This window comes from Cynocephalus volans, chromosome 7 (genome assembly GCF_027409185.1).
Source record: "Cynocephalus volans isolate mCynVol1 chromosome 7, mCynVol1.pri, whole genome shotgun sequence".
Classification (NCBI taxonomy): Eukaryota; Metazoa; Chordata; class Mammalia; order Dermoptera; family Cynocephalidae; genus Cynocephalus; species Cynocephalus volans.
The window spans coordinates 82,581,970-82,603,742 of NC_084466.1; the positions used below are offsets into that span (position 1 = coordinate 82,581,970).

At 35.5% G+C, this 21,773-nt stretch overlaps 1 protein-coding gene across 1 annotated transcript in view; it reads left to right on the forward strand.

Moving 5' to 3' along the window:
• The window catches only part of USP12 (ubiquitin specific peptidase 12), an 87,894-nt gene that overhangs the window by 51,496 nt on the left and 14,625 nt on the right, over positions 1 to 21,773 (forward strand). The window contains exons 3-6 of the mRNA XM_063102879.1: positions 3,952 to 4,165; positions 12,533 to 12,762; positions 19,514 to 19,590; positions 19,709 to 19,792. Of these exons, the coding sequence (XP_062958949.1) occupies positions 3,952 to 4,165; positions 12,533 to 12,762; positions 19,514 to 19,590; positions 19,709 to 19,792 (605 nt within the window). The remainder of the gene's footprint in view (positions 1 to 3,951; positions 4,166 to 12,532; positions 12,763 to 19,513; positions 19,591 to 19,708; positions 19,793 to 21,773) is intronic.

Here is a 21,773-nt window from a genome sequence, read left to right on the forward strand (position 1 = left end):
TGGGTATGGGAAGAAAATATTAAGATTTCTAATGTTTATTTTTATCTGAAAATGATAGATTAAGCTTACTAATTATTAGCATGGATGTTCTGGCCCCTACTCTGTCCACGTATGGTATGATTGTATGTCACTTTAAGTTCCATGATGCCAAAGCGTTCACAGTGTCACCCCCCCTTACTCATTTCTGCTATTGCAAATCTGTTAGAATTTAAAAGTAGACTTAAAGATTTATATGATCTAATTTCAGTTAACTAAAGGTTGTTTTAAAAGTAACTATGAGGTGATGAAGTGCCAGGAATTTTTGTAAGTGCTTTATGTGGATAATTCGTTTAATTCTTTAAAAAATTCTAAGAGATAGGTGCTGTTATTAGCCTCATTTGGCAGATGAAGAAACTGTTCAACAGGTGGTTTGTAATTTCCCAGGGTCACACAGCAGAATCAGACTCGAACCTAGACAGTTTGGTTTCTGATCCTTTGTACTTAATTACTATGCTATGCTCTCTCAAGGCAGACATTCACTGAATTTATTCAAACAAATTTGGTAGATGGGAATGAAAATTCAGTATCATGATTTATAAAGCAAAGGCAGTCGATGAGACTCTGCATTTGGACCTTTAGATATCCTTTTCAGTTTTGATAGCTATTAAAACCACATATCCAAATAACTGAAATAAACCCAGACTATCAAATCACTGTTTTAAAATCTAAAACCCATGGTTTATAAAAAAGCTTACTCAGTCTCATTGCTCTTACTTCAATATTAATAATTTTTAGTAAAAATAAAAAGTTTGTGTAATAAATAAGAAAAATTTAAAATGTACACTTTATCTTACATTTCTTTTATATTTTAATGTATATAATACATTGCATTTTTAAAGAAGTTTTCCCTCTCTCTGTCCCTCCCTCTCTTCCTTTCTTCATTCCTTCCTTTCCTCCCACTAGTGAGAAAGAAAGACCACAATAAAACTTTGCACTTTCAGAAGGCTAGAAGAGACCTTTAGTTGCTAGAGGTGGGGGAGGGAGGTAAGGAGAGGTGTTAGGGAGTAATTGGGTAAGGGACACAAAGATTAATTATGATTTGTAATGATGAACAGGTTAATAGTATTAATTTGATCATCACATACTGTACACAAATACTGACAGTCAACTTGTACCCCATAAATATGTATAATCAATTATGTTTCAATTCAAAAAATTTTAAAAACCACGAAAAAACCCAAATACTAGTATCTTTAGATGAATTTATATTGGATAGTTGGTAAAATAATCTTGGTAACATTGTAGATTCTAATGCAGATGTCCTTAACCCCTGGATAGGTTTCATTAGAGTATATCCATAGTTATATTTATGATTACTGATATCAGTATATCATTATCAGACACTTCTTTTAGCCTTTCTCTAGGAAGCCTTTAAAGCATCTCTCTTTCTCAAACCAGTGCCTTGGCTCTGACTACAGTGTCAATGTAAGAGGTCATACGTCCTCACTGGGTCTGATATCCCTATCTGGAGAGGGCTTTAGTCTCCAGTGTGTCTTCAAAAAGTTGATAACTCCTGTTTTCACATGAGATTCTAATAGTACAGTGCATCTTAGTGGGGCATAGAGGTCTTATTTGTTTAATCTCTCTGAAAGAAAAAGAAACATTCAGACAGGAGATTGAACGTAGCAGGGCTTTTAAGCTTTTTCTCCCTGGAATTACTGGCTGTGCCTAGTCTCTGTCTTCCTTCTGAATTTATACTGATTAGATCCTATGTTTGCTACAAATTTGACACATGATGATACATCTTGCCTCAAAGATTAAACATCTACCTCCTTTTTAAAAAACTAGAATAGTGAGATAAAATGAATCCCACGAACCCATCAACCTAGCTTTAACAATCACCAATATTTTGCCAATTTATTCGTCCACTTGCCCCCCCCCCCCTCCTTGGAAAAGGAAGTCCTTGTCGTCATGTTGTTTTGGCTAAATATTTAGTTGTTTAGTTATGCATCTCACACTGACAGGGACATTTTTAAAAACATGATCATCTTATTATCACACCTAACAAAATGAGTAATAAATTTTTTTTTTTTTTGACAGTAAGGGGAACATAACCCCTGGCTTGGTGTCGTCCGCACCACGCTCAGCCAGCGAGCGCACTGGCCATCCCCATATAGGATCCGATCCCGCGGCGTTGGCGCTACCAGCACCGCGTTCTCCCTAGTGAGCCACGGGACCAGCCCCCGTAATAACTTCTTAATATCATCTAGTACTAGTCCATATTCAGATGTTTTCTCTCATCCGAAAGATGACTTTTTATAGCTTGTTTTTTTGGATCAGGATCCAAGGAAACTCCACACATTACATTTGCAATGTGTTATGTCTTAAGTCCTTCCCAACCTGTTTTCTTTTTCATATCATTAATTTGTGGAGAAATCAGGTCATTTGTCCTAGAAATTATCCCACATTTCAAACTTGGCCTTTTCCTTCTTTGTGATATTGTTTATCCTGTTCCACTATTGCCTGAATATCTTATGAATTGGTGGTTTTGTTTTTTTAAGGCAAGGTTACTTCATAGAATGTGAGGTATATCACATGACATGACGTGATATACTTTCACTTTCAGTGATGCTGAAATGTGCTGGGGATTTAGATCTGATCTGTCTTGTTCCCCAGCGTCCTTTAACCTAATCCTTTTGGCATCCATTGATAATTATTGCCTAATCCATTATTGATAATCATATCTTCTGATTTTATTTGCTGCAATTATTGTATAAACAAGAACTTCCTTCATCTATTTAGTACCCCTGAAATATGGTTCTTATAAGAAGGGCAAGAAAAAACTTTGATGCTTTCTTTTTATATGTTAGTTTGCATCCTCTAAACCTCTAATGGTGACTAATGAAGGTTTTTTTTTTTTTTGTCATTTTAAATTGATGGATTTTTATATGTTTTAATCCATTGCAGTAATTCTTTTGAACTAAAGTTGACTCTTCTGTCTACACAAAAAGGTATCCAGGGACTAATCTCGTAGGTTGTACATTTCTTGTCCCAGACCTTGTATCAGCCATATCTCCAAGGTGTCCTAGTTCCTTTTGGTGGGAAAATCTGGGTACAGGGGAAACTCATTGCTGCCATACCTTTTCGGTGGACAGAATTTGAAAACACACACATGCACACGCACATGCAAACATACGTGCTGCACATGCACACACACACACCCCACACCCCCACAAAGGCATGGGTTTATACTGATATTTCCAATTTATATTTATAGGACTTTCACTTTTCTGAATTCTATTTCAGTATCTTTTTATCCTTTACATTAAAACGTTTGGTTCCTAGAGTATTAACATAATTCCTTGCTTGCTTTATCCGATAGTGTAGCTATAATAGTTTCAAAATAACACTATTAGTAGGTGTCTTTGTGGTTCTTTTTATTTTTAGACTGTATCTCACTAGGCATGTAAAAAATTCTGTGTTTTAAAAGTCACCTAAAGTTATTCTTTTTTCTGTGTAGTTCTACCACCAACTTGATACACATTTAGGTTTCACTTATTTCTATTTGTTTTCAATTTTAACATTTTTTCTCTCTACTTTTTGATTTAATTTTTTTAAAATTAGGGTATAAAATAAACTTTATATAGTAATGTACATTCACAGGAGTCTCACTTTCATCTCTTTCTCCACTCTTTCCCTCTTCCCCTGTAAATAACCATTTTTGTTAACTTTAAATTTATACGATATATTTTCCTCAGTTTTAACCTGAAACTGATGCCTAAAGCATCCATTTAATGTTAAAATGGCTAATTTGCAGAATAATTACTTCTGTACTTTCAGATACATTTTAATTTATGTGGATTATAAATTCCCTATCTTCTCTTTCTGTTCTCTCAACTATACACAGAGAAATTCTTTCTTGTGAAAATGTATTGCCCAAATTTAACAAAAAAATTTTTTTTTCTATTCTAGTTTGGGAATACCTGCTACTGCAATTCAGTTCTTCAAGCACTTTATTTCTGTCGTCCGTTTCGGGAAAAAGTTCTAGCATACAAGAGTCAACCTAGGAAGAAGGAGAACCTTCTTACATGCTTAGCAGATCTCTTCCACAGCATAGCCACTCAGAAGAAAAAGGTTGGAGTGATACCTCCTAAGAAGTTCATAACGAGACTACGAAAAGAAAATGGTAATTCTACTACTTCCCAGTGCATTGCTCACATAATAGTAAGATCAAACATAGGGTACTGTCATTCAAGCATTTATTGAGCCTCATCTTTATTTCTGATACTGCGTTACCCATTGAAAAAACAAAGATGATGTTCTTGTCTTTAAGGGATACCAGTTCAGTGGAGGCTATGGTCTCATAGTAGTTAATATGAGGTGTGATTAATGTTTGAAGTGTGTTATACAAAGATAAAATTCTATATGCCAGGAAATGAGAAATTGTAATTTCTCTTTTTTGCCTGCTTGGCTTTTCTATCCAGAATAAAGTTTTTTTCATATGACTGTTCATTTATTATTTTCCTAGTTGTTTCACATATGTTAACTCATTTGATCCTTGCAATAACCTGAGATAGCATGTTTTTTCTCCCATTTTAGCTATGAATAAAGTAGAAGCTAAAACCTTGCCAGGAATCACACCTCAGGGAAAGAAAAGAGCCAGAGTAAGAATTCAGACCTTCTGCCTTGGGGTAGATAGGTTTTGATCCCTGCTACCCCCCACCCCTTTTCATAATAGTTACTGAGTAAGCCTCTCTTCCCTTTTCTCTTTTGAAATAGTTTTCATTTACTTTTCATAACAAGTGTATGTTAGACATTCTTATCTCAGTTTACATGAGATAATTGAGGCTCAGAGAAGTTTACATAATTTGTCCAGTGTCACAGAGAGTTAGTAAGTGGCAGAGATGGTATACAAACTTACTTCTTCCTGATAGCTAAGCCCAGTGTTCTATTTAGTATGGTATGCTGCCTCAAAAATTCAAATGGAATTTAAATAGCATGTAGAATTCTGGGTTTTGTTTGATGCAGGCATTTCAATGATTGTGGAAATAAAGCTGAATGGTATTTGTAGTTTGAATTGTTACCTATCAAAAGAAAGATGCCCACAGAAATATGATTTGAGAAGTTTTTAAGTTTGGTAATTAACTACATTAATGTGTGATCCTGCCCTTAAATTTGTCATTTGACACTGTTCATTATCATGTGAGTTGAGATAAGCCTCGATCAAATTGAGTTCCCTGAAATATAAAAGGACTCTGAAATAGCATGGCATGGCCATAAGCTGTAATTCTCCAGTCTGATACACATGTTAAAAGATTTGTTCATTTTCCTCACATACCAATATAGAACAGTTGATTGTTTACCAAAATAGATAATTTTTGTTTCCCCTAATGAAAGCTAAAAGTTTATTTACTTTCTTAGATTACAGATCTGTATAGTGTCTTCTGTTTTTAAGAAAGCCAAACACAATCTGTTAGAATGTGGATTGAGCAATTAAGTCTTAGTCTTTTTATCTGTACTGGTATGAAACTTTAAAGGTTTTGTCCTAGTAGAAGGTTCATGTACATGCTAATTGAACATGCCATCCTTTCTTGGTGACTTCATTAGTATTTTAGAAATATTCAACATCAGCAGTGTGCAACTCACACAGAGTACATGTTATTTTCCTTTTCATTTAATGGTCCTTTTTTCTTCACCTTCTTGTTTAACGTATTGCATGTGCTCTTTAAGTGCACAATGATTTTGTTAGTTAGGTTGACACTCATGTTGAACAGAGTTCAAGTTCTTTATGGTTGTATATGTGTGGCTTTACATGTTTGCTTGTCAAAGCGGGGATATTTTTACAGTATTTTTTAATAATTTTTTAATGATTCAATATTTTCTGATTTTTTTATTTTTTTGTATTTAGGCAGAATAATTTTTAACACGGTAAGTTCTTAAATACTTATTTGAATGAGTCTGATTCTAGAATGAATAATTATTCCAAGCCCATTTTGTTTCATTTTTCTGAACTTCGAAATAATATTTACTAGGAAAGTATTTTTACTATTTATTTAATAGGAAGGCATTTTTATTATTATGTTGCTGGCATTTGTAAATATGTTTTGAAGTATATTTTTGGCTTTTGAATTTTTCACTGAGAATTGTGTAGAGAAGAGCATACAAATCAAATAGGATTTAATATTTTACCTATTGCATATTTTTCCTTCTTAGATTTTTTTTGTTTTAAGTCTCTGGAAAATATGTTACCCATTTCAGTATTCCCCCTAAGTAGTTCTGTTGGATGGTTCTTCCTAAAGCAGTGTCCTTCAGCTCCATATTGTTTTAGCCACTGTTGCTTTACACTGCTGATCTTTTTAATATCCCTTGGAAAGACTCAATTTTAATTCCTACTCATTAATTAATTTTGTTATTAAAATTTTAATCCTGTTACCTAATCATAGCATAACAGAACTGTTTCACAGTACTCCTGCATATAGCATGAATGTTTGAATTGGTTAATAATTATATATTGATTCCCTCGTGTGTGCCAGGCACTTTCTAGGAACTGTGACCATAGAAATAAGCCTCTAGGGATCTATTGATTTAGTGGGGTAGTCAGATGTCAGCAATTATGTAATATGTGTGTCACTGCTATAAAGAGAAAGAAAGCAGGGAAAGGGGACAGAGAATGAGGGAGTTGCTTGTTTAGATGTAGGTGGCTGGGGAAGGTCTCTGATAAGGTGATGTTAGATCAGAGATTTGAAGTGAGAAGCCATTTGAAGATCTGAGGCAAAAATGTTACAAGTAGAAAGAACAGAAAGTACAGTTGTCCTGAGTGCTTGAAGGATGGCAAGAAAATTAGCGTGGTGAGAATGGAATGAGGTGAAGATAAAGTTAGAGAGAGAGTCAGACGCCTGCAGCTGAGGTTTTATTTTGAAAGCCATGGGAAGCCATTGAAGGGTTTTGAGCAGGTGGATGATATGTTCTGGTTCGCATGAGGAGAAGATCCCTCTGGCTGCTGGTGGGGTGGAGGTGCAATGGGCGCACCTGGACAGCATAAGCGTAGAGACAGGGAGACCAGCAGGGAGGCTATTGGTAGTACTCTAGGTAAGAAATGAAGTTATCGGTTTAAAATTACTTCCTGTAGGCACCCTATTATTATTTTGGAAGAAATGGACACAGGTTAGTGATCTAATTGTGTTAGCTAGAGTTGACTCTCAACTGGACAATTCAGGACCATTTAAGATGGGCTTGAGGGTCACATCAATGGACATCGGTAGTAATGTGCTCTGACTTACTGGGTCTTAGCAATATCACATAGCTCAAATTGTTGTTTTGGACCAAATGTACTCTTTTTCATATCATCTTAGCTGTTTCAACCCCTGTTGTCCGTTTGTTTATTCATTCATTCATTCATTCATTCAAAAAATGTTAAGTACATATAATGTATGACAGATACTGCTGTAGGCAGTGGGGATATGGCAGTAAAAGAGATAGAAAAGGTCCTTGTGCTCAAGGAACCTGCACGCACAACAGTGTTTCAGGTGCTGTGGAGAGATACAAAAACACATGTATGTGCTTACTTAAGAGTGATCTTCTTTGACTGAGGAAACATTATTTGTTCACAAATAACACCTATTAAATAGATTTGAATAATTTCTCATATTCATTTCAATTAATTTTTCCCAAGTGTAAAAGGTATTTTATGTAATGAAAGCTATATCTATTTCTGATTATGAAGAAGATATAACCTGTTTTTAAGCAGTGATTTTGTTTTTATTTTTTTGCATTAATGTTGCAGCTATGTCAGGACTATAATAGTTAACAATCATACATTTATTTAATAATGAAATTGTCTGTCTCTCCCATTAGACTGTCAGTTCCGTGACGGAGGGAACCCATTTGTTTTTGCTCACCATTGTATTCCCAGCACATAATCCAGTTCCTGGCACATAGTAGGTGCTTACTAAATATTTGTTGAATGAGTGAATGAATGAATGAATTTGTTTAATTTACCGAAGCAAGTTTGAAATCCACCTTTCCCATTATGCTACTTAGCAGAAAAGAAAGCAAACCATGCGAGAACCAGAGTTTTAAAAATCAAATGTAATGCATTTTACAGGGTTTTAAAGAACATTTCTGAGGTCATCCCATTGACATTGTTTTGATATTTATGTGATCCTGGTTGATATTTTTAAAACTATAGTGGCTGCTTTCAGATACTGCAAGATTCTGGCATGTTCACTATACTATAGTTATAGAAAATGGACTGTAAATTATTTTAAATATTTCAACAAAAGTTTAAAGAGTATTTTCTGATTTACTTTGCATGTCATTTTCAGAGCATTCAAGTCAGTTGAGGTATCTCTGAATGAAGTCACTCTTCTATGTTAAAAAGAACATTCATAAAAAGATGTAAATTTTTAAAAAACGAAAACTTTTGCACATTTTTGCTTTACAAAAAAAGTAATTATTTTGAAATAATTATATGCATGCATACATGCTAAAATAAAATTTTTAATGGGGAAAAATTAGACTATTCTAGATTGTGGCATTGAGCCAGCATGTAGCTTACCCACTGTAGTGAATGAGTCATCTCCAGCCTTAACTAGGCCCTCAGTGCTTATAGAACCTTTCTGCTAGTCCTCCTCCATCCTTCTTTTTAAATCCTAATTTATTTCCACTTTTCTTGAGCCCCCTAACCAACTATAGCATAATTAGTTCTTATCTCAGTAGACCTCCTTGATGTGGGTGGTTCTAGATTTGTGACCTGGGGGTGTGTGAGTGAGCAACCCTTGATTGCTCTAGGGTTCAGGTGCACTTAAGGAAGCTGCTTCCATAGGTATCGATGTTCAGTCTTACACCCCAAAGATGTGTATAATCAATTATGTTTCAATAAAAAAAATTTTTTTAAAAAGGGAAGCTTCCTGGACACTAAGTGTCAGAGTTAGAGCAGGAGTCGGCGTGGAGAGAAAAACCGTGAATGATGCCACCGAGGTAAGGGGGAGGTTGTCAGATGGCCTCAGAGGAGTGTCAAGGGTCATAGTATGGTTAGATCTTATGCACTTTTTTGATTGAGGGTGAGTTTTTATATGCAAGTGAAAGTAATGGTGTATAAGTGGCAGCAGGGAACTAGAAAATGCCAAAGGTTGAAGAGATGGGGAGTTTGTTTAGGACAGAATGAGTTGTAGAAGGAGCAGCAGCAGGGGTTGGGAATGAAGAAAATTCCAAGGATGAGGAAGGAGATAAGGCACATACAATAAGTAAATGAGAGTAGCAGAGGATAGAAATTGGGTTGAGGAGTGATTTTCGGGGCTGGAAGATAACTGCATTGAGAGGCAAGTTTAAAGATAATTGACTTCGGTTATCTCAGCTTTGGTCTAGACCTTTGCAATGGTGTAGCCATCTGAGGGTTCTAAGCACGACTTGGCCTGGCCTTGGACAGGTGGAGTGGACTGCTGAGAGGGTTTGCAGAGTTGCAGGCTGTTTCACAGTGTTGAGAGTAGCTGCGGTGACTTCTGCTATGTGAGCAGAGGGGAGAATAGTGTTACAGTGTTTTGGCGGTACTATCCCTGATGGGCGAAAACCAGTGGACACGCAATACAGCAAGTGAAAGATCAATTGGGTGTTAGGTCCACGTAGGCTAAATGCAGTAACTGTTAGAACTCATGGCTTTCATTGTTCTTAAACATAACATAGGGAGTTTGATTGAGGCTAATAGAATCCCTCTGGCTAAACTTACAGCAGAGAAATGAAGTGCGACTCCAGTTGCATTCTTGATATTATTGTATTTGATTTGAGAACCGAATTTGTGGAGTGGATTTGGATATGGGAAAACAAATATTGAACATGAAAGATTTAGTGTGAATTTTACAATATAACACAAATGTCAGGAAAAATTCTTATGTGGGAAGACTCAGAGTCAGTGAATCAAACTTTTATATTTGTAGTGTGAAAATGAAGGAAAGGAGACTTTGTTAGTGGATTGGGTGAGGGGGCTTGCACTACACAGGTTCAGCATCCTTGCTTCATTTAATATCTTGGAAATTTTCACATATTAGTTCATATGGAATTACTTTTTTTAAACTGTTGCCTAGTGGTATAACAAAATTATACCATAATTTAAATAAACTGTTCTCCTGCTGATAAACATTTAGGACATTTTCAGACTTTTTCTGTTATATAAATGAACATCCGTATCCACACTTGTTTTAGTATATGCGCAGGTATCTACTTAACATTGATATCTAGAAGAACCAGATTGCATTCTTTTAAAGGCATTACCAAGATAGCCCTTTAAACATGCCATGCCAGTTGAGAATGCCCATTTCTTCACACTCAAGCCAGCACTAGACACTTAAGTCATTTTTTATTTTGCCAGTGTGATGGGCAAAAATGACATTTTGTCATTGTTTTAATTTTATTTCCCAATCACTTGTCACGTAACATTTGAGAATTTGTATTTCTCCTCTGAATTGCCTGTTATTTTCCTCTGCCAGTTTTCTGGTTGGTTTTCCTTTTCTTGTATTGTAAAAGGATTTTTTGAATATTCTGGATATTAAGACTTTATATACTCTGGATATTAATATGGAAATATGTCCTCTTAGTTTGTCACTTGTCTTCATTTATGTTGTCTTTGCCATACAGAAGTTTTAAATTTTTATGTAGTTAATCTTTTCCTTTGTGGGTTTTGTATTTTGTTTAGTAACAGAAATGATAATAATAATAGCAAGTGTTCAGGATCTTTGAGCATTTACAGTGTTGTGTTCTAAGCACTTTTAATCTTCATAAAAACCTTGTGAAGTAGGTTCTTTGTAAGCCCTGCTTTTCAGATGAGGAACTATGGCACAGGGAGGTTAAGTAAATTGCCTCATTAGAGGTAGAACCATAATACCAATCCAAACAGTCTTACGAGCACCTCTACCTTAAATTGATACTTTTTAAAGGTCTTTTTGACACAAAGATTAAAGTCATTCTTTATTTTGAATATATCTCCCCAATAAATATGTTCACTTTTCTCATTTTATGTTTATAGTAACTTTGCAGAAGAACATGATATCCCATTTCATAGATGGGATAATAAAGACCTTTTTTATTACCATAGGGATGAACATTTTCTCATGTTTCTTAGCCTTTTGAATTTTTTTTTCCTACAAGTGGTTTATTTCAAGTTCTTTGTCCACTTTGGTTTTCTTTTTGTATGAGATCTTTATATGATGAAAATGTTAATAATTTTCACTGCTTTTGTTTTTTTAAACTTTTTAAATGATTTCTAATTCATAGAACTTAATTTTTGTATGCAGTCATCTGTAGCTCTTCTGAAATGTAATATTAATTCCTTTTGTCTTAGAAAGGCTGTCCCTAAATTTTCTTCTAAATTTGTTTGCATTCATTTTTTAAATGTAAACTGGAATTTTTCTGGGATTTATTAAATGTGCATTGAAGATCTAAAAATAAATTTCCTGGTAACTTTTATCAACGCATTTTCTTGAATAATTCGTATGTGTTCTTGTTTAGTTAGGAGGCTCATACTGGGCGTTACCTTGTATGTAGCATGGTGGGGTCAGACTGCCTGGTTTGCAGCATGGCTCTGCTATTTCCTGGTAGTGTGACTTTACCCTCTGGTTCCATTTCCTCATTTTAAAATAAGGGTAATGGCATTATCCCACAGTTGTGAGAGATACTGCCTCTAAAGTCCCTATTATTCTATCGTAGGGTTCTGTAATGCCAAGGCACTGGGTAAAGCACTTGATGTTAGCACCTCCAGGATTTCCATTATATTTACTCATTTGTATAATAACTACAGGGAACATCTTACTGAGTTATAAAAATTTCACATTTGGAAGGGACTTTAGAGATTATCTGAATTAAATAGATAATTCCTGATAACCACATCAGAACTTGACTGCACGTCAGAATCCCTTGGAGGGGTCTTGAAAAGCCCCAGGTTCCAGGCCCTCATCCCTCACCTGCCAGATCTGAATCTCTCAGATGTATGGCCCAGTAATTTATTTTTAATGAACTTTGTAGTTCTTAAGCAGTTGGCTTGACGTCAGCAAGTTGGTTGTCCAGCTTCTGCTCTAAACCTTGTCAGGTTGTAATATTTGTTAATAATAGATTATATGAGCTAATAAAAAGCAGTTGCTTCTTATCTTCAAGTACCTGTTATATAAATGGGTAGATTTAGCTCTTTTCTCATGGATCAATTAGCATTGTTATTTATTTAGTTAGTTATTTAGTTACTTATTTCTGGCGGCTGGCTGGCACAGGGATTGAACCCTGGACCTTGGTGTTATCAGCATCATGCTTTAACCAACTGAGCTAACCAGCCAGCCTGTTTTTTTTTGTTTGTTTGTTTGCTTTTTTTAAAAAGAGATTTTCATTCATCCTAACTTTATTTTCTCCAAATTCAGTCATAATTTTTACATGTGAGTTATTTATTTCTTGTATATTACCAATAGTACTAAACATTTCAACTTTTAGTTCTGATAAAATACTAGATCTTTTTTATAGTCTTTGTTTTATAAAGCTATTCTGAAATAATTCTCTAATGTCATATTTTTATTTTTAGAGCTTTTTGACAACTACATGCAACAAGATGCCCATGAATTCTTAAATTACCTACTAAATACAATTGCTGATATTTTACAAGAAGAGAGAAAGCAGGAAAAACAAAATGGTCGCCTACCTAATGGTAATATTGACAGTGAAAATAACAACAGCACACCAGACCCAACGTGGGTCCATGAGATTTTTCAGGGAACATTAACTAATGAAACCAGATGTCTTACTTGTGAAACTGTAAGTATATCATAAGATTTTGTATCAGAAAAATTTAATTAATTATGTTTATAGTTAATCTTTGAGGATGAGAGTATGCTAGATGAACTTGGAAGTTGTAGGTTCTTACATATAGAATAAATGTTAAAGATACACTTTTCAGAGGGAAAGATTCTATCTATACTTTTCTGTAATGCTGCTTATTGACAGTGAATACCTGAGGTTTTTGAAAGATACTTATTACAGTTTGAACTATTTGATTTTGTTTCAATTTAGGAGGAAATAGAACCATGTTTTGGAAGTTGTATGTGACAAGAAACTTACAGGTCAGGGAGGTATTAATTTGTTTCTGTTTTTCCTTTTTCTACAATTATGTTTAGTATCTGTTGGAATAAAACCTAAAACATACTGTATACACTCAAGGAGGGAAAAATACCTATTTGGTAGACACTTTGTAAAGAGGAAGCTTGAAAATTGTTTATGCCTAGGACCAGGTAACCCAGAACTCCTGTTATATTCTTACCTTGTCATCTAATTTCTCACTTGTAGAATGAAAGATCAAACCTATTTAATCAAACATCCATTATCCAGTTTTATCAATCGAAGCAGTGTTGTCCTTTATGGCATTTCCCCTTATTCAGTACAGAATCTTGCTTAGAATTGGGCATTGCATTCAGTCATGTTTCTTTAGCCTCCTTTAATTTGAAACATTTCATAGTCTTTTTTGTCTGTTATGACATTTATGTTTTTAAAAAGTATGTCTCACTCTTTTTTTTTTTTTTTTTAATTGAATGTTCTATTGTGTTTATCTGATGTTTCCTCCTAATTAGATGCAGGTTATAACATTCTTTGCAAGAATAATACGTGATTATTGTTGGGTCCTTCTCGGGGTATCACAATGAGGGGCATAATATCCATCTGCTGCTAACTGTTGAAATTAATTTTTGATCACCCAGTCAAGGTGTTGTTCAGTTTTTCCACTTTATGACGACTGGATTTTATCCCCTTGTAACTCGTAGGCACTCTGTGGGGAGACACAGATATCTCGCTCCTCATCAAAATCTCCAAAATTTAGCTTCCATTTGCTAGATTTAGTCTTTACTATGATGGTTGTACTACTAATTTTTAATAGTATAGGAAGGTAGCATAGGCCATTGGAAAAGAGGATCTGCAAGCAAGAAAGGTAAGAGCAGTGTTTATGGATGTTTGGAAGAGTAACGTTGTCTGCTTGATTTACTAAATCAGATGAACTTACATTGGTAGCAACCAATAAGGAACAGTTTTTTTTTTTTTTTTAATTAATTTAATAGACTTTGGTTAAAGTGCAGTATAACACCAAGGTGAAGGGTTTGGATCCCCATAATGGCCAGCCACCATAAATAAAAACATAAGCAAAGTAAATTAATAGACTTCAGAAAAATTGAGTGGAAAGTACAGAGCATTCCCATATCCCATTCCTCCCCAGTTTCCCCTACTATTAACGTCTTGCATTAGTGTGCTACATTTGTTACAATCCATCGCTAATATTGTGCTACATTTGTTACAGTCCATCAGCTAATATTAAAATCTGTGGTTTATAATAGGGTTCACTCTTTGTGTTGTGTTCTATGGGTTTTGACAAATGTATAATGAGATGAATCCACCAATATAGTGTTGTAAAGAATATAGTTTTCCTGCCCTAGAAATCCTCTCTATTTTGCCTATTCCCTCTCCTCAACCCCTGGTAACCACTGATCATTTTACTACCACCATAGTTTTGCCTTTTCCAGAATTTTTTGTGGTTGAAATCATATAGTGTGCAGCCTTTTCAGATTGGCTTCTTTCATTTAGCAATATGCATTTAAAATTCGTCTGTCTTTTCATGGCTTGAAAGTCATTTCTTTTTGTTGCTGAATAACATTCCACTGTGTGAATATACCACACTGAAGGACATCTTGGTTGCTTCCACGTTTTGGCAGTTGTGAATAAAGCTGCTATAAACCTTTGTGTGCAGGTTTTTGTGTGGATGTAAGTTTTCAGCTCCTTTGAGTAAATATCAAAGAGTGAGAGTGCTACATTGTACAGTAAGGGTATGTTTAGTTTTGTAAGAAACTGCCAATCTGTATTCCAAAGTGGCTTTACTATTTTCCATTCTTACCAGCAGTGAATGCAAGTTCTTGTTTCTCTGCATCCTCACCAGAGTTTGGTGTTTTGGATTTTGACCATTCTAATAGATGTGTAGTGGTTTCTCATTTTAATTTGCAAGTCCCTAATGATATGTGATGTGGATCCTCTTTTCATATGCTTATTTGTCATCTGTACGTCTTCTGTGGTGAGGTGTCTGTTAATATCTGTTGTCCATTTTTTAGTTGGGCTTGTTTTTTTTATTGTTGAGTTTCAGGTGTTTGGTTTTTTGGTTTGGGGTGGGTTTTTTTGGTAGTTTGGATATCATATCAGTCCTTTATCAGATAGATCTTTTGCACATATTTTCTCCCAGTCTGTGGCTTGTCTTCTCATTCTCTTATAGTGATTTTGGCAGAGCAGAAGTTTTTAATGTTTTAATTTTATGATCTTAATTTTCATGAAGCCCAACTTTTTCTTTCATGGATTGTGCTTTTGATGTTGCATCTAGAAAGTCATCAACAAACCCACAGTCACCTAGATTTTCTCATATGTTATCATCTAGGAGTTTTATAATTTTGCATTTTGCATATAGGTCTGTAATCCATTTTGAATTAATTTTTTTGTAAGGTGTTGTAAGGTCTGTGTCTATATTAATTTTTTTGTATGTAATGTCTGGTTATGTCAGTGCCATTTGTTGAAAAGACTATCCTTTCTTTATTGAATTGCCTTTGCTCCTTTGTCAAAGATCAGTTGACTGTATTCATGTGGGGCTATTTCTGGGTTCTCTATTCTGGTGCATTCATCTATTTGTCTATTCTTTCCCCAGTTCCACACTGTCTTAATTACTGTAGCTTTAGAGTAAATTCCTAAAGTCTGGTAGTGTCAGACCTCTGACTTTGTTCTTTTCCTTCAATACTGTGTTGGCTATTTTGGATCTTTTGCCTCTCTATATGAAAATTAGAGTTAGTTTGTCAATATCGATAAAATAACTTGCTGGAATTTTGACTAGAATTTTGCTGAATCTGTAGATCAAATTGGGAAGAAATGACAACTTGACAATATTGAGTCTTCCTATCCATGTACATGGACTATCTCTTTATTTACTTCTTTGATTTCTTTTTTGTTTGTTCATTTGTTTTGGTGACTGGCTGGTATAGGAATTGAACCCTGGCTCTTGGTCTTATCAATACCAAGCTGTAACCAACTGGGCTAACCAGCCAGCTGTCTTTGATTTCTTTCATCAGAATTTGGCAGTTTTTCCTTACATGAATTTTGTACATATTTTGCTAGATTTATACCTAAGTCTTTCATTTTGGGGGTGCTAATGTAAATGATATATTTGCTTTCATTCATTTATCCATTCATTCATTTATTCAGCAAATCTTTTTGGTTCAACCATGAATAAAAAGAATCTTTAAATAAAGGCCCCACCAATGAGTGATCTATTGACTATTGATTACACATTGGTCTTTTTAACTATAACCAGGCATTTGTAAAATGATCACCATCAATAATGTAGTTATAATTAATGAAGGACACAATATAGGTTGAGCATCCCTTATCTGAAATGCTTGTTTTGGATTTTGCAATATTTGCAGAATATATACCAGTTGAGCATCTCTAATCTGAAAATCCAAAATTCCTAATCTGAAAATGCTCCAATGAATATTTCCTTTGAGTGTCATGTCAGCCCTCAAAAAGTTTTGGGTTTTGGATTTCAGATTCAGATTAGGGAAGCTTTCAGATCAAGTGGAAGAGGTATAACTGAGTGCTTAAATATATTAGCAGCACCTTCTGAAGACGTTTAGGGGTTGGAGTAAGGATATCTTTTGTGTGTGCTCTTTTTCATTGCCTTAGCCATCAATTAATTGCAGTAATGGCTTGGTTGGGCAGTGTTTGATGTCAGGAATTTGGCTCAGTATTTATCTTTATTCAATTGAATTAACTCCAGTTATTATTTTAACAGGAGTTTTTAAGATGTATCTTATAAAGAAAAACTTTATCATAACTGAATTCTTCCAGGCTTTAAGAAACATATTGCCCAATTACTAGAGTAGTATTTCCATTGGAATAATAGGTGTAATCAGAGAATTTGGCAGTTGCTTGATGTTTATTGAATGGAATTTGATCTGTCTTAGAAGCTGTCAGAACCTTGTTCAAAGCAACAGAAGATAATTGAATTTGCTTAGCATGTTGAGAAATGTAGTACTAACTGAGGCTGGCAAGGTAGATTTGGGACCCTATGTGGAGGTCTTTAGGATGCTCTGCCAAGGCCTTTGAGGTTTATTTTATAGCCTGGGGTGGTAGAGGGTGGAGATTCAACATCATGAACATTCTTGTTCATAGTGCTTAAATATTTATTAATGTGATTTGTAAGGGATGGATACTGATCCTTTTACCCATTCTTTACTAGGTCCTCCTGTGGCCTGCAGTATTATTTGTAAAAGTTTCCCAAGAATTAAGAGTATGAGTTGAGAGTATTTCCTCAGAATCTAAGTCATCATCATGCAAATTCAGTAAATGGTCATAGTACCATGCTTCATCAAACAAAGCTGGAGGAGTGGAATTCAGAATTTTTTAAGAGTGAATATATATTTTTTTGTTCAGTATTGCACAAATATTTGAGTGTCATCTGTGCCAAGTGGACGAAAGGTAGAAGGTGGTAGAAGGTGAATAAGACATAAGTCTCTGATCTCAAGGTGCTCATAGGGTAGTGAAGACTGGCCAACAAATAGGTAATTCCAGTACAGTGTGTTACGGTACCGGTAAGCACATAGACCCAGTCTAGGTGGGAGTGGGAAGGGTCTGGGAAGGTTAAGGGTGGGCTTCCTGGATGAGGTGGTGCTTATATTTTAATAATGCAGTTAATACCGCAGTTGGTAGGAGTCTGGTCTCTGTAACCCCCTCTTTTGGTGTTCTCTGTTCTGTTTGGTTCCTTCTTACCCTCATTTCTTGGCTGTTCTTTTCCCATTTATTCCTTAAATGTGGGTGTTCCCCAGGTTTCATTGTGGGTTGCTTCTCACTTTGTACTGGAGGATCATGTTCTGTTTTTATCATCACATGTGCCGAGGAGTCCCAAGTCCAGATCACCAGCCTAGACTTCTTCCCTGAGTTTTAGACTGGTATCTGCCGACACTGAGTATAACACAACATTAGGACGTATTAGCCCAACAGCAACCAGATGTGTTCACAACCACTTTTAAAAGTGAAATACTGCCCCTATTGGTGACCACCTGCCACCAACACAATTGTAAATACAAATGTACTGACTCATATACACCCAGATGATCTAGAGCATCCTTATGTCAAAGTGTTTATGTTATCATAAAAGTGAACATTTAAAACGAAGACCCCTGAGGCAGTGGTGTGAGAACTTCATTTTGAGAAACACCAGCCTCTTTAATCTTTACTTATCTTCAGCCTACACATAAACCCCTTCCTGACCTGGATTTAGCCTACCTCCACCGTGCTCTCTCTGGCACCCTTCCCACTTTCCTACAAAACTAGGCAGTTTTTTCTTAAACACATCATGTTCTTCTTCCTCTCACTGAGTTGTCTTTCTTCCCCCTTCCACTTCACTTGAGTTTTTGAGACCCAGCTCAGTTATCTTGTAGTTATTACTATATCTTATATTATATAGAAGAATGGCATCTTCTGTGAGGGTTTAGATCTCAGGTTAGCTTACTATAGAAATTAAGGAGAGACAAAAATCACTCTTCTTCTTTTTTTTTTTTGGTGTGGCTGGCCAGTTTGGGGAACTGAACCTTTTTGACTTTGGTTTTACAAGGCTGTGCTCTAACCAACTGAACTAACTGGCCAGTCCCAAAAATCACTCTTGAAACTCCCTTAAACTGTCTATAAAATACGGTATGTACAGTACCCCTGTTTACTCATATTTGCATAAATATGTAATATGTGCAGTCATGTAATTTCTTACAATTTAGTGATACTGAGCTTATAATATTGATGCAGTATTAAACCAAGAAAGTGTTTGATCAACTGAGTGTATTCAACGTGGATAAGAGAGAGACAGGGGAACTGAGTCAGGCATATCTCCTATCACATGCTCTCCTTGGGAATAGACTCATTGAAGGTAATAGGTAGGAAAATTTATGTCTAAAGTTCTGTCCTATTCCAATTCAAATGGATAAGTAATAACCTTATTTTTTATTAGATGATTTACTAATAAGTCAAACAGAATTTTTATATTTTGGGGAGAAATTAAAAGTAGGTCGTAAACAAAGAATGTAATTTGGCATTTTGAACTAAATTATTTTTGTAAATGACAAAAGAATACAAGTATCCTGTCCTTTATCAAGAATTCTCATTCAGTCTTGGCCTATGATGTTGTTTTTGTTTTTAAGAATCAGTATGTATGGGACAGTTTGTTTCACGCTTTAAAATGAAAGTTCTGAAATTTCACATTATACTAGCCTTTGCCAGTAAGAGAATCGGTCAGATGTATACTTTGGTGTTTTACCTATGCATGGGATGAAGATTGTTTATTCAGTGTCCTTTCTCATACTTCAAATCAAGTAGTCTTCTTTTGAACTTGAGGAAACAGAATTGTTTGCATACTACTACTAATGGAATGCGTTTAATTCTGTCAATTGGGAAACATGGTTTACTGATATTTGAAGAAATCAAAGGTAATTTTCTGTTTTTACAGATAAGCAGCAAAGATGAAGATTTTTTAGACCTTTCTGTTGATGTGGAACAAAACACATCAATTACTCACTGCTTAAGGTATGTGTGGAGTTATTTATTTTGAAATTTAATAGCTACTTTTCATTCAGAGTATTTTTAAGTTGAATACATGATTTTCTGGTATATGCAAAATAAATTTATTTTGAATTTTACACAGGGGTTTTAGCAACACAGAAACTCTGTGCAGCGAATACAAATATTACTGTGAAGAGTGTCGCAGCAAACAGGAAGCACACAAACGGTAACTTAGTGTTTTTTGAATTTTTTAGTGATTCTTTGGCAGTGGATGTTATAGATGGCCGTTTCTAGCTGAAAGTGATCTATGAAAATTTACACTGAATAAAAATCTTTATCACCAACAGTTAAGGTCATTAAGTATTTCTAGGTACATGATATTCTACTCAATGCTTTGTTACAAAAGCTCTGTACCCTCAGGTGATTTTCTACATAAACCAGTATAGTTAAAATATCTGGCTTTTCTGATTATGTTGTTCTTTCTTTGAGGAGGGGTGAAGGAGAAGTGCTCCCCTCACTTCATCCCCGTTTCTGCTGACCTGCGTAGGATGGCATGGTTTATATTCTTGTGCTGTGTTAGATGTGGAATGACTGGCTGATGTCAAGGAGTGAAGTAATCATCATCATTTTTACTTTACTTTTTATTTTGAAACAATCCCAGACTCGGAGAAAAGTAACATGAATAGTACTAAGAATGTTTTTCTACACTAAGTATTTGAAAGTAAGTTACCAATGTGATGCCCCCTGATCCCTGGACACTTCAGTAGATACTTCCTGCCATCAAGAAAGTTCTCCTATGTTCCCATATCTATCCCAGTCCGGGAAGTAATGTTTACTTGCTACTGTTATCTCAGATCTTATTTTTGTATCACCAGATGTTCCAATAATGTCCTTTATAGAAGAAGGATGGACCCAGTCTCAAACTGCACATTACATTTTAGTATTTGTGTCTCTTTAGTCTTTTTCAATTTGGAACAATTCCTCAGTATCTTCTTGACCTCAGTGATCTTGACTCTTTTGAAAATCAGAGGTTAGTTATTTTGTAGAATGCCCCTCATTTGGGTTTGTCTCATGTTTTCTCATGATTGGATTCAGGTTATTTATTGTGGATAGGAGTCTTACAGAAGTGATACTGTGTTCTTCTCATTGTATCCTGTTAAATAGCATACACTTTTGATTTATTCCGTGTGTTGGGGCATCCCAACACCACCACTGGGTTCAGTGATTTCCTGGAGGGACTCGTAGTCCTTGGCATATAGTCGTGCTCACAGCTAAGATTTGTTACAGGGAAAGGATACAATACACAGTCAGCAAAGGGGAGAGCCAGGCAAGTTTCCAGGTCACTGTCCCAGGGGAGTCATGCAGGACACCTAATTGCCCCAGCATCAAATTATGATAACACAGAAAGCTCATTACAGACTCAGTGCCCAATGTTTTTTGGGGGGCTTGTCACATAGGCACCCTCTGCCTAGTACACACCAAAATTCCAGGTTCCCAGAAAGAAAGTAGGTGTTCAGCATAAACCATTTTGTTTGTTCAAACAATTGAGGCACAGTGAGACTCCTTATCATTTAGAGAACGGTAGGAACTAACACAGATGCTAACTAAGGACCATCCTTGCAAGCAGGCCTTTCTAAGGATAGTCTAAGGTCATGGTAGCTTTTTTCTGAATATCCCATTACTGGTGCTGTTATCATTGATTAAGGTGATGTTTCCCAGAGTTCTCCACTATTAGCTACACTTTCCTCATTATAATTTATGGGTATATTGTGTGGAGATATTTTGGGATTGTAACTATCCCATTCTTCATTAAACTTTCAATTTATTCGTATTTTAAATCTCAGTTATTCATTGGTTACAATCCATTACCATTCTTACTTGTTTTCTTGCTCAAGTTATCCCACATCTGTCCAGTGGGAGCCGCATCAAGCTGGCTCCCATGTCTTTCTGATGTGCCCCACAATTCTTGAGTACTTCTTTATTTTCTGGCACAGGATATTCCAGGCTCATTGTGTATTTTCCTCGCCCATACCCTGGAACCAGCCAGTTCTCCAAGTTGTTTTGGTTCCTTTTAGGGGCGAATGATGTTTAGAAACCAGGGCCTTGTATAAGTGTGCTCATTCCTACTGGGATGTCACTATTCCCAAGACCCCTTAGTGAACATGTGAATATATATAAAACATGCATATTTACATCTGTATTTCTCT